This window comes from Sciurus carolinensis, chromosome 2, assembly GCF_902686445.1.
Source record: "Sciurus carolinensis chromosome 2, mSciCar1.2, whole genome shotgun sequence".
NCBI classification, from domain to species: domain Eukaryota; kingdom Metazoa; phylum Chordata; class Mammalia; order Rodentia; family Sciuridae; genus Sciurus; species Sciurus carolinensis.
In genome coordinates this window covers 86,137,493-86,154,661 of record NC_062214.1, presented here as the reverse complement: position 1 = coordinate 86,154,661, position 17,169 = coordinate 86,137,493, and the positions used below count along the sequence as shown (strand labels likewise).

Sequence of the window (17,169 nt, the reverse complement as noted above, 5' to 3'; positions counted from 1 at the left end):
GACTCCGTAGTAACCCTGCTGTTCCGCCCCGTTTCTTTGCACCATCCCATCTAATCGGTGATCAGGGTCAGCTAAGAGTCTTTCCTACACACTCTTCAAGTGGCTCTGCCCCATAGTCTTGGCTAGGACCCAAGCCCAGGCCTCCCTGGACAGTGGCAATGGCCTCTTCTGGCCAGTTCCACCCAGCTGCCCCGGAGCTTTCTGCAACACCTTCCCTGACATCTTCCCTCCCACTATAAACTTTCAGGTCCTTCATTATCTGGGGTGAAGTCCAAACTCCTGAGGCTGGTAGCTTCCTTTAGACTCATTTCTGATGAGAGAGAGCATTTTGAGTGATTGCTGAGAGGCCAGTTCTCTGCTGAGCACCTGACACATGTCATAACATGGTGCTTAATGGTCCAGATTCTGGAGCCCGGTGCCACCCCTCCTTACTAGTTCAGTGCTCTTGGGAAAGTTTCTTAATCTCTCCAACCTCAGTGCCCTCATCCAGAATGTCGGAGTAATGTCTTCCTCCTAAGAATGTTATGGCAATGAAATGACTCTAAGAGAAGTTCCTGGCACTTGGTCCACCACACAAGGTGGCCAGCATCATGATTTCCCACTAACCCAGGCAGCACCCCCTGGTGGCTGCTATGGACATGCCCATGCTGTGGGTGAGGACAAAGAGGAGAGTGAAGGTAAGTGGCCAGGGTCACTCCACTGGCTCACAGGGTGTGTGTGAGTGCCCCTATCACCATGTCTCCCTCCTCTGAGCCTCACATGTGCCATTCCCAGGTCTCCCTCTTCCCTTCCTTGCAGGGTCTTCAACCTCTGCCATGGGTACTTTGGGGCCCCTGCTCTGGGGCCCTCCTCCTAGCCCCCAATTCTGGTCTCACCTCCACCATAGCTCTGCTACCCAGCCTTGTCAGATGCCTTAATTCCTGTCGCCTCATGGGAACAGCTGGCTAAGGACAGCTGTGTCTTTCCTGTTTCATGTTCTAGTTTGCAGTCCATCATTTGATGTGGGGGGAAAAAAAATATCTAGCAAACGTGGAAGGAAGGACTTTGAGAGAACCCATTGATTCCACCTCAGACCCATAGCTCCGTCCTCCACCATTGCCTATCCTCCCTCCTCTCACCCTGGACAGCCCTCAAACCCTCAAAGATGGCAGTTACTTTAGCTTCCTCCTGGGTCTCCAGCTGCTCCTCCCTTAGGTCTCCTGTATACTTCCGCTAGATTTTGGTCCTTTTCATTTCCTGTTCAGCAACCTCCTGTGCTCCCTTTTGCCTTCAAGAGGAGGTTCATTTGTCTCAGACTGGCATCCACAGCGGCTGCCTGGATAGGCCTCCCTGACTTCAGGTGCTTGTCAGAGACACCTCAGCCTCAGCCCAGGTGGGGGCCATGGTCAGCTCCTTCGCCTGTTACTTTGTCCACCCTGAATGGCCACCTCACGTGGGAAACCATCTTGCTTGCTGCTGTAGTTTTGGGCAGGATCTGAGGACCCTGACTCCTGTATTGCCCACAGGGTGTGGCGCATCCCCGGGCTCCACTCAGCATTCACTGAGCTGATGGCGTCCTGGTCTAGGTGGGAGTCTCCCCATGACACCAGGCCTGGAAGCACTTGTCTGCTCCCATGGAGCTGTTCCCAGTTAAAATCTCATAGGCAGCCTGCTGCCTCGGGTAGCATGGTACCAGGAGGGTGACTCTCAGCCCTTTTTGCCTATGTGACCAATTTCACTAGATCCATCAGTCAAATGTGGTGAAAGGCAGAGGTTGGACAGGAGCGGCTGAGATCTGTTCCAGTCGCAAGCTAGGATTTCAAGGTTCTCAATGACTTGGAAGAACAGTGGCCTTGAACCTGATCCCTCAGTCTCTGGGCTGACAGGCCTATGGCCACCTGTCCCAGAGGGATACCCTCAAGTGAGTACATGTGGGTCCTGGCCCCTTTGTGAAGGACAGTAGTCTCCCCTGTTGTTACAAATAAAAGCCTCGGCCAATTGATCTCTGGAAGGTCCTTTTCTCACAGATTCCAACTCCTGAAACAAAATACCTCACCTGGCCTCTCAGCAGGTCAGTCCCCAGCTTCTTCTCAGTCAGACCCCTCACATTGATCTGTCCTAAGGAAGCACCTGTCCTTGGGCAGGTGGAGCATGCATGCTCTCAGAGGAAAGTGAGCACTCTGGACTGTCCTCACCAGCAATGTCACAGAGTAAAGAGCAAGAATTCTGAGCTGGGTGCATTGGCATATGCCTGTAATCTCAACAACTTGGGAGGCCAAGGCAGGAGGATCACAAGTTCAAGGTCAGCCTCAGTAACTATGCAAGGCCCTGTCTCAAAATTAAAAAATGAAAAGGGCTGGAGATGTAGTTCTGTGGTAGAGCACTCGCCCAGCATGTATGAGACCCTGGGTTCAATCTCCAAGACTGATAAAAAAAATCAGGAAAATTCTCACTGAGTTGCCTAGGTTTAGCTTAGCTTTGCAACCTTCTGACTGTGCGACCCTGAATGAATTGCTAAACCTTTCTGTGCCTCTCTTTCTTCATCTGTACACTGAGGATAAGTGTAAGCTTTATGTGGGAGGATGGCGATAGAAATTAAGTGAGTTAATATATGTAAAAAGGGAGGAATGCCAACTCAGTGGATTCTCAGGACAGGCCTTAGTAGGAAGAGGAGCAAGGGGAGAGCATTCTGGGAGGGTGCAGGGGCAGGCCTGCTCATGGGTCTGTGGGATGATGAGGGCTAAGACAGAGGGTGTGGACAGTCTTTCCAGGGATCCACCCAGAGCCCGGGCCTGGCTTCGTCCCCAAGGCTGGTTTTTCTTCCCCAGGCTCAGCCATTGCCTACTCTGCATATACGTTCCCTGAAGCGCTGGTGCACACCACCTTCCATGACTACTACGTGGTGCTGGCTGTGCTGAACACCATCCTCAGCACCGGCCTCTCCTGCTACTCCAGGTACCAGGTTCTCTGGACTCAGATGGGAGGACAGGGAGTGGGGCTAAGCATGCAACTCCGTGGCATTTGAGGGGCCTGTGGAAGAGGTTGGCTGGGTGAAAGGGCACTGGGAGCTTGTCTCTGTTCCAGGTGGACCCCCAGTCGCCGGATGTGCACAGGTGCTGCCGCACAAGGCCCTTGCTCAAAAGAGCCCATGTTGGCTTAATACTCTGAAATTCTTAGTAATTTTTGAACAAGAGGGTTCTGCATTTCGATTCTGTACTGCCTTCTACAAATAATGTAGCTGACCTTGCTAGGGAAGTCCACCTAGCCCCCTTGAACTTCAGTTTGCTCATCTATGAAGTGGGGCCAGTTTATCTAGATGGACGGGAGGATGACAGGTAACCCAGGATGCCCCTCATAAGCCCATGTGGCGGAGGTGCCTTGTAAACAGCTGCCTGCCCCTAGTAGCAAGCAACTGAGAGGGCCGGCCTCGCCGTGTGTGTGTGTGGCTGATGATGCTTGATATTCAAATGTCCAGCTCATCCCCATGGCCATGAGTCATGCCCAGCTCACTGCCTCTAACTCCCACTGTTCTTTTCCCTTTCACTCAAGAAAACCCCTTGGGGTGTGAGCATGAGAGCCGTTGTTATGGGGATAAGTACAATAATTTCTACAGCTCTTGGCAAAAGTTTGTTGTCCAAAAGCTCAGGTTGCCTGTATTACTTAGGAAACCTTCCACAGGGTTGTGTCAGGGTGACAGCCCTGTCCAGACAGTGCTGAGGTGCCTGGCAGCAGCAGGTCAGGAGAGTCACCAAGGTAGGCTGCAGATTGCTCCTCGGTTCTTGTCCCCCTGCCCCCCGCTGCAATCCCAGGGAGCCATTGTGCTCCCTGTTTGGAACACCTAAAGCCCTCCACTGTCCTCTCCCCAGGAAGAACAGGTGTACGAGTTGTGCCCTTGTGACTTCTCCAGCATGGATTTGGCTCCTGCTTCCTTGGGTTTTGTTAGGACCAGGGGAGTGTAGGCGTTTCACAAACCCGACGGACAGGTTTTTTGAATATGTGGAAGGATAGATTCTTCAACAGCAGCAGGAACATCTGCCCCGACTTGTCTTCATTTGCTTGCCCTGAGACAGGGCGGAGACTGGCGTTGCTTTGGATGGGCGAGGGAGCTCCTTGCTGGCGCTGACTCAACGCTGGATTTTGCATGACTTTCTCCCTGGGGAATTGCTGGGGGCAGGAGTAAGCTCCCCTCTCTTCCTGGAAATCCCAAGTTCTCCTAAAGCTGTGAGGAGCCAGTGTCCACCCACAGGGGCAGAGAATAAAGTAACAACCACTAAGGGACACACCGAGGTCTGGTCCTTGGACCCATCACTGTTCCTGTCAGGTTGATTCCTGAGGACCCCATGTGTTTGGACTTCAGCATTAGAGGGGGCAAGCACTGGGGGCTGAGGATGAAGGGCAGAGGTGGCTTCATGGGCATGGAGGAACCAGTCCCCAGAGTTAATGGGTCAAAACTGCTTCCCAAGAACTCAGAAAGCAAATTCTTGGATCATTTGTTGCTTTTCTTTTTAATCTCTCCTAATCACCTGCAAGCCACCAGGAGAGTTTGTTTTCTCCAGTCCGAATCCTCCCTGACCGTTCAGGTATGGTGGATGGTCTTTGGATTTGGTATGCCTGGTATGTGGATGGAACTTGTTTGCCAGGCAGCTGGGCCCAGAATCTTCTAAAAGCCCATGTTTGGGGGCTTCTCTTCTTGACATCGGAATAGCTTATTCTGTCTATGGATGGAGCACATCTGCGGCTGTTCCATCCATCCACCCCGTTGAGTGAATCGCTGCCCTGGCTTCACAGGGTACCCAGTGCACAAGGAGAGGCACATGGTAGGCTTCCCTCAATGCCCTTTAGGGCAGCAGGACAGGGAGTAGGGGAAACAAGTAATGCAGATGCAAAATGACCTGTGATTGAACGTACAGGGCCCTAGGAAGTGACCTCAGGACTGAGTTTGGGAGGGAATGACGTTAGCTGGAGAGGAGGGAAGGACCTGGGCAGAGGATTGGCCTAGACAAGGGTGGCACCAGAGAGGACAGGATGGATTGGAAGAGGGAGGAGTTTTAGAGGGGAAAGGTGAAAGGGCTGGGAGGGCCTGAGAGGGCACCCTGTGTCCTCTGAAGACTGGTCCTTTGCTTGTGATGGACAGTGATCTCCTGGGAAGAGACATTCCTAGGCTTGGCTTGTGGCTTTGGCAACTGCAGAGAGGGGCTGTGGGGCTGCGCAGGAAGAGAAAAGGAGAACGGGCGTCCCAGGTGGGCACATTGGGTTCCATCACACTTTGTCCTCGTCCCATGTCCCCATATCCATGGTTGTTTCCCTGCTCTTACCAGACCTGACCCTTCTGACCCCATTCCTTCCTTCTGCATCAGCGTCTGGAGAGCAGAAAGATGACTGGTGTTGGGGGAGTGAGAGATGCTGGCCCTGAGCCACTTCCTGTTAAGGAGGTAGAGAGGAGGGCCTGGGTCCCTCCTGCTCCCTGAGGACTTGCTATGTGGCCTCAGGCTAGTCACTACTGCCTCTGGGCTTCAGCCACCTTTCACCAGAGCTCCAAGAAGATGTCTTTGAGGTTCCGTCTGGCCGGGTCTCCTGGGTGCCAGTGCCACAGTACCTTCCTCCCCAGACCCAGCCCTGCCTCTCCTCTGACTCCAGCAGTTAGAGCTCAGTTGAGTCCCCTCCCCTCCCACAGCACCAAGGGGACCAGGAACTTGGGCATTCATGGGCCTAGCAGGCGGTCATGGTTTCATGGCATTTGCTCCAGCACAGCACAGACCACCAGGGTCCATCTTGACATGGGGGACTGTAATCCCTGAGTGGTGTTTTGGTTTATTACCATGGAATTTAGTTCAAATGAACATGTTCCAGAAGAACATTCCCATTCTGTAGCACTTGAAGGGTTGGTGGAAGAAGGTGCACCCTCTCTGCGCTGGGGTGATCAGGACTGGCCTGCCGATTGCCCAGCAGCCCAAAAGGGCAGCTTCACTTCTGTAGGAATGTTACTTATGCAGTGTTTTCTGCACAGCATGGTCACTGTGAATCATCTGTCCAGCACACCCAACCATAGATTATTATCTTTTTTTTTGACAAAATTGCTATGTGAAATGGCCTGTGGTCAGTGCTATGAGGGGAGCGATTAATCTTCATGCAGGGTACAGAGTGAGCTTCGCCACCAGAGTGATGCTGGAAGGACGAGGCTGTGGTAGTGCAGGGGCGTGAACTGGCCTGGCTTGGAGGTCAGAGCTGGGGGCAGAGACTCAGCAGACATGGTTCTAGACACTTCTGGAGCCAGGGAGCCTCTGTCAGAAGGCAAAGAGGGACCAGACCCCCAAACAGCCACAAAATATAAACCCCCCACACACACACACACATACACACACACACTCTTCTGCAATAGAATGATTTTTCTAAATCCCCACTAGTTCCAGGGCCTGGTTCCAGAATTCCAGTTGCTAATCCTTCCAGCTTTGTTACCACATTTATTGACCTAAACCTTTCTTAAGTCAGGCTTCTCCCCAAATCCAGTGTTTCCTGCCAGCCTCATTGTGGGAAGAGGATTCCTGAACCCCTCATAGCTATCCCTTTGACCCTGGGGTGCAGGAAGGACATAAGCAGAGTGGACTCTGGACACTTGCAGGGCTTGGAGTGCTTTGGAGGATTCTGTGGCTACTCACTCTTGGAATCTCTGACTGTGGCGGCACCCTGTGGCCTGATGTGGAATTGCACCTTCATAGCGGGAGGCACCTCTGTAGCTTTTGGCTCTTCTGCCTTTTTCCTCTGTTGCGGTCTCTCTCCTGTTCTGCTTTTCCTCTTTTTTTTTTTTCCTTCTGTAGACTCGGACTTGCAACTGGAGAGGCTGGTCCATTTGTCCCTGGGGAGACGAAATATTGTCTCAAGTCACAGGAAATCCATGCATTGGGGGATGGCCCTCACCAGTCAGAGCCAGATTTCTTCGTAAGTGGCCACAAAGAATGTATGTTAGGAGCGAGCCTCTTTCCCCAGAGCTGGCAGGTGGTGGCAGTGCACAGACAGGGTAGACTGAAAAGGCAGCAGGGGCAGGTGCCCTGGCCAGTAGGGCAGCGGGAGTGTGCTCCCTTTGGCCTTTGGGGCAGAGGCTGTTGGGAAGGGCAAAGGCCCGGCCTTCTGGTGGTAGGCAGGGGGCAGTGTGAAACCCCAGAGGCCCACAGTCCTACTTTAAGTCTAGCTTTGTCTCTTATTAGCTCATCTGACTTTAGGCAAATCACCCAGGCCTGTCTGTTCCCTCCTGTTCCTATTTTCTGGTCCAACATGGCTCTGAGATGGGGGTCAGGGAGGGAACCACACACACATTTACTGCATTTGGTAACTGCTTTGCTGTTCTAAACACCTTGCAAGTCTCATTTTAGCCAATCTTTAAAACAACACTGCGAGGGAGGAACTCATTGACCCGGGGCTACCCCAAGCCTCTGGAGGCACACAAAGATCAAGCAACCTGTCACAGTCACGGGGTCATGAGGGGCAGAGCCAGGACTGGAACCCAGGATGTCCCTGTGAGATAACAGCACTGTGCAGCCTCTCTTCCCCTGGACGTCTGCATTGTCAAGGCTGTGGTTCTAGGATGAGGTGATGAATCCAGGACACTTCCCTCCTCCACCTCCTTCTCTTCTTCCTCCCTGAGTGTCCTTTTTCTGTACCTGTAACTTGCCACATGCCTCCCGATTTATGGGCACAGACAGGAAAGAAGAGACTTGCCTGTGGGCTTGAGTGAAGCTGGAGCTTGTCTCCGGAGCTGCGGGCTCCACAGGGCCTGTGGTGGCCTCCTCTTACCCTGATTCAGGGATCTACATATAGACTACTCTGCCCAGCTGCCCTGAGGAGTGGGCAGAACACACTGACCTAGAAACCGATCCTCAGACACACTTCAGGACTGAGTTCGGGGAATCCTGGCCTGATCCAGTGTCTGCCCTTGAAGAAGGTTCCCAGGTGTGAGTCTGTCAGATGGTATGGACACCAGTGGAATATACAGTCAGGTGGCCATGTTGGCTCTTAATTGACCTGAACAACCTGGCCAGGGCAAGTTGACCCAGCTCAGTGGGAGGTGAGGGACAAAGGGCAGACTTGTAGTTTGGGGCAATGGTCTGGGGAGTAGAGATGGGCATAGCGGTAGGGCACAGGCTCCAGCCCAGCAGAGCACATGATGATCCAAGGCTGGGGGCCCAAGTGCTTCCGTTGTCTCTTCAGACTGCAGCAGACTGCCTCCTGAGAGCCCCGATGCCAAACCTCTGCAGACCACCGGTGTCAGGGCCAAACCTCACCACAGGGCGTGGGCCCCTGAGCAGAAACCCAACCTTGCACAGTACACCGTGGTGTTGAAATGGGTACCAGCCCTGCCACCTGGCCTTGGTGGTCCAGCCAGGGCACCTGAGCACTTCCTTATCAGGGCTTCAGTTCAGAGCTATGGTTTTGTGTGAAATCTCCTTGGCCAACTATGTCCTTCTGGTGTCCAGCCTGCCAGCTGTGCTGCCCTGTTCCTACACCTTTAGCTGCTGTCCCTCCCTGGGCCTGCTGAGGCCCTGTCCTGATTTGTCCAGGAGGACCTGCCTCTTGCAACACAACCAGTGTTCACATTGGCTTCATCTGTCTTTGGGTTGGAGGCAGGTGAGATAAGATAAAGGAGAGAAGGAGCCAAGACCTCATGTTCACTGAGTGTCTCCAGGCCAGCATGGCCGTGTGGTGCCCATAGTCCAGAAACCTCTCCAGCGTGCCAGCTTGAACCCTGGTGTTCCTCACAGTCCTCACTGGCGTGGTTCCCAGCATCAGGTGCACCTCACCTCTGTAGAGCGCACTTCACAGGGTACATGTCAGTGCCCCACCTTCCCGGTCCTGGAGGAAACTGGACTTTTGGGAAGCTCCTTGCAGTTAAATAACTTGGCACTTGTGGAGTTTCTGTCAGGAGCCTCCTCCCTGGCTTGGTCTGCACACACTGCTTCTCAAGGTGTCAGGACAAGTTTCTCCAGACATCTTTTTCAATCGGAGGTTCTGCCACTTCCACCAGGGTAGGAGAAATGGAAGAGGCTGGTGAGAAGCTCCTGGCACAGGAGGTGGTGCAAACCTGCTTGTCTTCTGTTGATCACCAGCCCCTTGGGTCTTTTCAGTGTGAACACGTGTGTGCACACGTGTGACTTCCTGAAACTTTTCATTTCCGTTTCTTCCCCCTTTCCTTCCCCAATTTAGGTTTCTTGAAATCCAGAAGCCCCGACTCTGCAAGGTACTCCGAGTCCTCGCCTTTGCTTACCCTTACACCTGGGACTCCCTGCCCATCTTCTACAGGGTAAGGGCCTGGCTGCCTCCGTTCTGCGGGCACACCTATGAGTCAGTTGCTTCCTGAGGTTCTGGGGGTCGAAACACCATACTGGGCACCATAGGACACACAGGAGTCAAGGTCTCACTGCCTTGATGGCACATGCAGAGATTAGTGATGGCATGAGCATGGAGACCCTGCTAGACAATGTGCCTGGGGGCTCAGGAGCAATGGCCCAGAGCTGGGCAGGACAGGCAGCCTGGGTTTGAGCAAGAGTGGGCTCTGGAGGGCAACTGCTAATCCTTACTGCCAGGCCGTGGGCAAGCTCTCCACACCTTGGTGTCCCTCATCTATAAAATGGGCATGATATTAACACCACTAGTGGGTTGTGAGGAGGATTACATGAGGTGACATGTATAGTGCTGACTGGTGGCAGGAGTACTATAATACATTATCATGTCTTATCATTGATTAATGTATGTTTATTTAGAATTGAAGGAAAAGGTATGAATGAAGGTCTTAAAGGATAGATGGGAATTAGGCAGAAAGCACAGAGGAGGAAGGTTTAGGTAGGATAACAAGGACAAGAAGGGAAAAGTCCATGTACTCTCCAGTTAGGTAGGCCTGAGTTCAAATTCTGGTCTCGCTGCTCACTGGCTGTGTGATCTTAGGCAGTTAGCATAACCCTTGAGCCTAAGTTGCTTCATCTGTAAGTGAGGCTAACATCTCCTTCATCGGAGGTAATGAGGATCAATCCAGATGCTGGATCCGGTGGGCTCAGCAATGCCTGCCCCAAGCCGAGGCGGGCTCTCCCAGAGACAGCATCTGGGTGCCGTGATGAGGCCCAGCAGGCGAGGCCTGGCAGGGAGTGGGAGTGGAGAGCTCGGCCTGCTGGCTGGGGCATTGAGCGCCTGCTCTGTGTTCCACCCCCATGTGGTCTGGGGGAGACCTGGAGATGAGGTGCAAGCCCCTTCCTTTTGCTCCTCCTTTAAGGAAGTGCGCAGACTGAGTAAGTCAGTATGGTGTGCCAGGTTGGGCCCTGTCACCAGAGCTGTGCACTTCCAGCTCTTGGTGCATCAGACAGTGGGGTGTGGGGGGGTCTAATTCTAAATGGTGACGTTGATACTGGAACCAGCCTGCTGGGATTCAGATCCTGACTTCCCTACTTGTTAGAGGTTTGTGAATCCCTCTCTGTCCACATTTCTCTTCTGCAAAGTGGGAAAATAAGAGTGTGCTTTATGGTAATTGTTGAGACTCAAATGAAACGAAGCATATAAAAGGTATCAGTAAGTGGTAGCTACTGTTATTATTTTCAATAATAGCACAAAACCACACTCAACTCAAACGTGTAATGATGTACTTAATACTCTTTAATGACTCAGAGGCCTTCAGGCCTTACTTAATTAGGACCATCAGTTCCAGAGCTGTGTGGGCTGAAGAGAGTTCAGATGTCCACAGACCACTTTCTACTATACTTACATTTCACCCACAGAAAGAGTAGCAAAATATCTAATAGGATTTTTCTTTTCTCTTCCTTTCCTTGTTTCTTATTTTCCTTTCCTTCCTAATTTTGTGTGTGTGTAACTGAATAACCCAAAAGTCTCTCATGAGCATTTGGGGGATTAAAATACAGTTGTCTTGGGTCTGACTTGATCCCACTCAGTAAGAGTTCTGCCCTCACAGTCCCTGAGTCCCTCCTCCAGGCCACGGACCTGTGGAGAGGCTGGTGGGTGGAGTTCCTGCATGGCGCTGAGATGTGCGGGTCTCTGCCCCAAGTGCAAGGACCAGGGCCTGCCAGTCGGTCCTCCTCACAGGACCTGCTGTTTCTTTAAACACCTACAGCTCTTCCTGTTCCCAGATGAGAATACTGAAAACGAGGCCACCTTGTATCACCAGAAGCACGTTGTCATGACCCTCCTGGCCTCAATCTTATACTCTGCACACCTGCCCGAGTGCCTGGCCCCTGGATGCTTTGACTACATTGGTGAGTTGTGCTGTGGTCCTACTGTCTTCCTGTTGCTCTCCTGGCCAGGGAGGGGGCCTATCCCTGACACCAGTGTGGAGGCTGCAAAGACCCATGGGGGCAGGGTGGACAGGCAAGGGCAGGGAGAGAAGCAACTCTTGAGGAAGCTCTCCAGGCACAGGCCAGAGTGAATGCTGTTGCAAGTTGAAAAGGCCAGGATGTGTGACATCATGCTCTGCTGGGTAGGAGGGGGAGGATGGAGAGCAGGCGGGCCTAGACCTGGAGCCTTAGGAGGAGGAGTGGTACTCAGAACCTTGGATCCCAGCATGAAATGAACATTGTGGGCAGCCCTGGAGTGGAAGAAGAAAGATGGCACTGAGAAGGTAAGATGCGGATCCGCAGCCAGGTCACATCCTGGCTTTGAGGCTGGCTGAGAGGAAGTCGCCCTTGAGTCTCTTCTGGTGAAGGTGACAAGCCTTTGGGATGAAAGTTCCTTAAATCAGGTCCATGGGAATCAAAGAGCCAGTCTTTGTCTACAACATGGCGAATACCGTGGTTTTCCCCAAGCCCATTTAGTCTCTGGTTTTCTACCTCCTCTCACCTAAGAGATGTGACCAGATATGCTTTGTTTGATCTGATAGAGCTTCAGCCTCTTCTTCCTTTTGTTCTTCCAGAAGGGGGTAGGAACTAGCAAAATGCTTAGAGGGCAGATTTCTAAAAGGAAAGAGGCCAGGAAACTCGTGGCAGCTGGACCCTGCCTACCATGTCCCCTTCTAGCTCCACTTTGAGGAAGTAGAGTGGTGTGGATGAAGTCTTGGGGACTGCAGGAAAACTAGTGAGGGGCATTATTTTGCCGGCAATCTGGCTTCTCAGCATTTTCTTAATTCACCTCTATCCTGGCCTCTTGGGCCTAAGAGTATAGAGCACACTTCATGACGGATATGTTCAGTCCTTAAGTAACTGACTCTGCTGGGGGTGGAAACCCCCTCTAGCACCCTGAGACACACCTGTGTGGGACTTGCTGGCCTGGCCTGATTAGCCTTGCCCAACGGAAGCCCCCAATTCCAGTCACTCTTCCTGCTGCTGTCAAATTTGGGGTACACCTGATGGTGGTGGCTGTCTTTTCTCTTGTGGCTTCATGGAGACAGGTTTGAGCCTCAACTGTTGAACGCAGCAAGTACTGCTGTCTGCTTAGCCATGTCCTTGGGGAGCATCACTCCCAAGCTGCTTTGCTGTGTCACACACGGTTTAGAATCATACACAGCCAATATGCTCAGCTTGAATAAGGCCAGGGTGGCGCCTCTGGACACCTTCTCTTGGGGGATAAGACTGGGACCTTAAAGGAGTCAGTAGACATCTGCTTGTCAATCATCAACCCTTCTAAGCTCATATCCCTAGCTTGCTCATTGAATATTTCTTCTGGGATAGGTCCTGAGGGTACAATACTGGACTTTTTTTTTTTTTTTATTGGAGGGTTGATTTTGAACTCCCATGTCGTATTAGGTTGCTAAGGCTGCTATTCAAGTACCCCAGACTGGCCTCAACAATGCAAAGTTATTTTCTCACATTCTGGCAGCTGGAAGTCTGAGAGCCATGTGTGGGCAGGATTGGTTCTTCAGAGACCTCTTTCTCTTTGGTTTGGAGTTGGCCATCTTTTCCACCTGTCTTCACATGATCTTTTTCTATGTGTAGGTGCATGTCTATGTTCCAATCTCCATTTTTATAAGGATACTGGCCACTGAATTAGGGGCCACCCTAGTGACCTCACTGTCACTTAATTCTCTAAAGACCCTCTTTCCAAATATGGTCACATTCGGAGGTCCTGGGAGTTAGGACATCAGTATGTGGATTTTTCGGGGTATAACACATTCAAACTATAACACTCCTGGTATCTGAGGGTCATCCCAAAGCAGTCCCTGACCCTGGGCCTTGGACTCCTTTTCTGACCACCCAATACATGGCCAGTTCACTCCCTCCACCTCTGCTGGGCTCCACCCTCTGTGGATGAGGTGGGTGAGCTGGGTGTAACCTGTCTTCGGGGAACAAGAGCTCCTGGTTACGTCTCTGATTAACCAGCAGTAGGGAGAAGAGAACTTGGTAAGTGGTCCAAACAAACTCTGCTCTCCACTGGCATTGAAATCAGAATCTGAGCTGATTAATGCTGGTTGTCAAAAGATGACCTTGGAAGAACATGGTGCCTCGCTTTTTCCTTTCTTCATCCGCAAAATGAGTATGGTGGATAAGTTGTTCTCAAAAAAGAATTTTTGCTCTGATGATCTGTATATTTTTCTCATATGGATTTTTTTTGGGGGGAGATGGTGCTGGTAATTGAACCCGGGGCCACATGCAAGCTAAGCACAAGCTCTATCACTGAACTGTGCATTCAGTCCCCTCACATTGTTCTTAAAAATACTTTTATTAAGGTGTGCTGTACATATTAAAGTGTCTCCGAATGTAAACTATACAATTCAATGATACTTTTTGTAAATTTTCCAAGTTGTACAAACCTCACCACAAATCAGTTTTAGAACATGCACTGTGAATCCCCATTCCCGCCCTCTGCTCAAGGGAACCATGAATCTTCTCTTTGTCTCTGGATTTGCCTGTTCTGAACATTTCATGTAAGTGGGATCCTACATGTGACCTCTTGTCTGGCTTCTTTCACTTAGCCTCTCATGTTGACAACAACATGCAGTGTTGATGTCAATACTCCTTCCTTTTGATCAGTGATCTCAATGACCTTTTGTGTGTTTGCTGTAGGTCACAGCCACCAGCTGTTTCACGTGTGTGTGATCCTGGCCACGCACCTGCAGATGGAAGCCATACTTCTGGACAAGACTCTGAGGAAGGAGTGGCTCATGGCCGCCTTCAGACCCTTCTCTTTCTCTCAGATAGCTGTAGCCATACTTCTGTGCCTCATCTTTAGCCTCAGCAACATAATTTATTTCTCTGCTGCTCTGTATCGGATTCCTGAGCCAGAATTACATAAAAAAGAAACATGATTCAGACCATAAGCTTTTTGTGCCAGATGTCAACATTAAGCTGTAACACCCCAACTACCGTAAGCCAGTGGCACGGTGCTGGCGTAGGATGGCCAAAAACAGTTATAATGATTGTTGTCTTGGCATTTTTGAGTGGGTTTGTGTCAAAAGCATTTAAATGAAGACATTTCTCTAAATGTGCACTGATTCTATAACGTATGATTTTTAAAAGGAGAACATGGACTGAAGCAAGGTGGTATCTCATGAAGTTTTAAAGGTGTTGAAAACAAAGTTTTTTCAATTTAATTTAAACAACTGGATTAAGCATACTGGCCTTGCAGTTTTGTATTACTCTTTAAAAATGGAACCTTTAAAAATGGCTTCATTTGATGAATTTCATGTAGCACAGCTTCTTTCCCAAGAGCCCAGTAGTAGCTTGTCAACTGTGGGAAGAATGAGCAGGAAAGATCTTTAGGAGGACCTGAGAAAGAGGAAGTTGGGTCTTTGGGAGCCCTGTGGACAGGGTAAATGTTCCAGAATGAGGAGGGAATGAACTGTAAAGTTCTTTTCCCACAAGTTCATTCTGTTTTCAAGGTGGAAGTTCCCATGTCATTTTGACATTTGAATTTTTTTTTTTTTTTTTTTTTTTTTTGCAGTGCTGGGAATCGAACCCAGGGCCTTATGCTTGCAAGGCAAGCACTCTACCAACTGAGCTATATCCCCAGTCCCTCCCATGTCATTTTAGATTTGGAATATATAGCTTTTCTTTGTTTTTTTTTGGTTCTTTTGGGTTTTTTTTTACTCTACAGCCTATAGACGGATGTCAGGTGTTCTGTGATGTTCTGTCCTCTTGTTTTTGAGCTGCAAAGTATTAGGCAGTGCAGGTAAGAAGCGTTAAACTATGGAAATGGGTGACTAATTCTAATTAGTAGTGTTCATCTGTCACCTTTGAATGCAATAGTGCTATGTTTAGAGATATCATACGTTTGATATTTTTACATTTCAAATATGTTGCCATATTATTCATGTGCAGAGGATGTTAAAAGACCTTGCCAGCAAGATGGTCAAATGTCATGTCCTCAAGCTTCTGACTGTGAGTCTGAAATGCCAGGGAAGCTTGTGATAAATAGAGATTCCTGATGTAAACCACAGTAACTGTAGGTTTTGTAGAGGAAACCTGCACTGCAGCAAGCCCCACCCCCCGAGTGATTCTAATGCAAGAGGACCAGGGGACAAGCTTGCAGAAATGCTGGCATCACCTCTCCAGAAGGCACTGATTGGCCCTAACAGCTTTGTTTTGGTTAATCTAAGTTTCAGCAAGTCACTGCCTAATGTCATATCCCCCATTTTCCAGAGTTTTCTGCTCTGAATACTATGGAAGCTGTCAGAATAAAAGTGGAGTGTTGGGGGACAAACCTTAGCCAAAGTAGTAGTAGTGGTGGTGGTAATAATAATAATAATAATAATAGTAATAATAATAATAATAATAAAGCTGGGAGGTTATGAAGAAGGGGATCTCATGCATATATGCCTGACAAGAACTATCACAAAAGATTCTGCCAGAACTACAACTTTGCACAAAGACTACAGCCTTACACAGAAAACACTTCTGCCTTATTTAGCCTTGGACTAATGGCCACCCTTATTACTGATCCTCGTATCCAAGGATTATTATTGCAAAAACAACTTATACAATCTTCATTTTGCCTTTAAAAAATGTCCCCTTTGCCTTGACCTCCTTGAATACACATGTAACTTACTATGACATGAGTCTTCCCATTGCAGTGCCCATTCCTGAATAAATTCATTATCTTTGGAGAATCTCTGTTATTTAGGTTGACAAAACTGAAATCGAGCATTTTCTCATTTGTTGAATTACTAATTAAAGTTCAGTATTTTATGGTGTTTTCAGGGAGTACAGAAATGCTGATGCAAAACAATTCTAAGAGGCTCATCAACCCCTGATCTGCACTTGGTAATGACTTACGGGGCTTCCGTCACAATGCAGGATCATCTTTGCTGATTCAGGAATACCCCCATATCTTATAATACTGCCTCTGCCATTAGTCAGTCCAGACAATTCAATGGCCTTGTAAATAGTTCATTGTCTAATCCTCTAAGGACAAGTAACAACTTACATTGGATGAAAGTGGTCAAGAAATATGATTTCATTAGTTTTATTATCAGTTTACTTCCTCTAGGGAAGGCAGACAGATAAAATTATACGGGCTCTTAAATTTTTGGTACATTAATTGCAAACTGCACAACAAATTTTGCTTTTTGGCAAGAATCTGATATTGTTAGTGGAATTTCATATCAGCAGTGTCTGTGCTTATTGCAGCTTCAATTTTATAGTGAAAAAAAGGTATGAAGTTTAAATACACTACACTTTTTTGGTAATGCCAATGACCAAAGTATTTTAAATTCTCTTATTCACAGGTAATAAATAATGTTATCTGGTTAAACTTAGAAGTAATTGAAAGATTATGGGTGATCAGTCTGAAGGATTTTTAGAATCTTAATCTTTGCTTATGTTGCTTTCTCATCATGTGTAATGATGGAAATGAAATATTACATCAACAGTTTAAGATCGAGTTTGGTTAGTAGTCCTATTATATACTTTTGGACAGTGCTATTAATTACAATTTTTTAACAGTTTCTCAGTATTACACTGATTTTAGAAGATCCTAAAATGAAATGAGAATGTGTTCACATATATTGTCATTATTAAGTAATAGACATTAGATGTCTATTACCCAAGCGATTCCAGAGTCAAAAATATTGACAGGGAGTCAGTTGAAGACCTCACTAGAAAGGTGTCTTTTAATGCAGTAGTTCTCAATTAAAAAAAAAAAATTGTCTGAATACACTTGGAACATGTAATGTACCCCCATTGGTAGCAGCTATTCACCACATAATGTCTCAAATGACTGGTGGGGGGAGGCACACTCCTAATGGGATGTACCCCTTTCTCCTCCCCTTGC

At 49.0% G+C, this 17,169-nt stretch overlaps 1 protein-coding gene across 2 annotated transcripts in view; it reads left to right on the top strand.

Annotated features, from left to right (window-relative positions):
- The window catches only part of Paqr5 (progestin and adipoQ receptor family member 5), a 75,519-nt gene extending 60,733 nt beyond the window's left edge, over positions 1 to 14,786 (top strand). For both annotated transcript variants that reach the window (XM_047540746.1, XM_047540745.1), the window contains 4 exons: positions 2,808 to 2,934; positions 9,175 to 9,271; positions 11,084 to 11,225; positions 13,965 to 14,786. In XM_047540746.1, the coding sequence (XP_047396702.1) occupies positions 2,808 to 2,934; positions 9,175 to 9,271; positions 11,084 to 11,225; positions 13,965 to 14,206 (608 nt within the window). In that variant the 3' untranslated portion in view covers positions 14,207 to 14,786. The remainder of the gene's footprint in view (positions 1 to 2,807; positions 2,935 to 9,174; positions 9,272 to 11,083; positions 11,226 to 13,964) is intronic.
- The last annotated feature ends 2,383 nt before the right edge of the window (positions 14,787 to 17,169 follow it).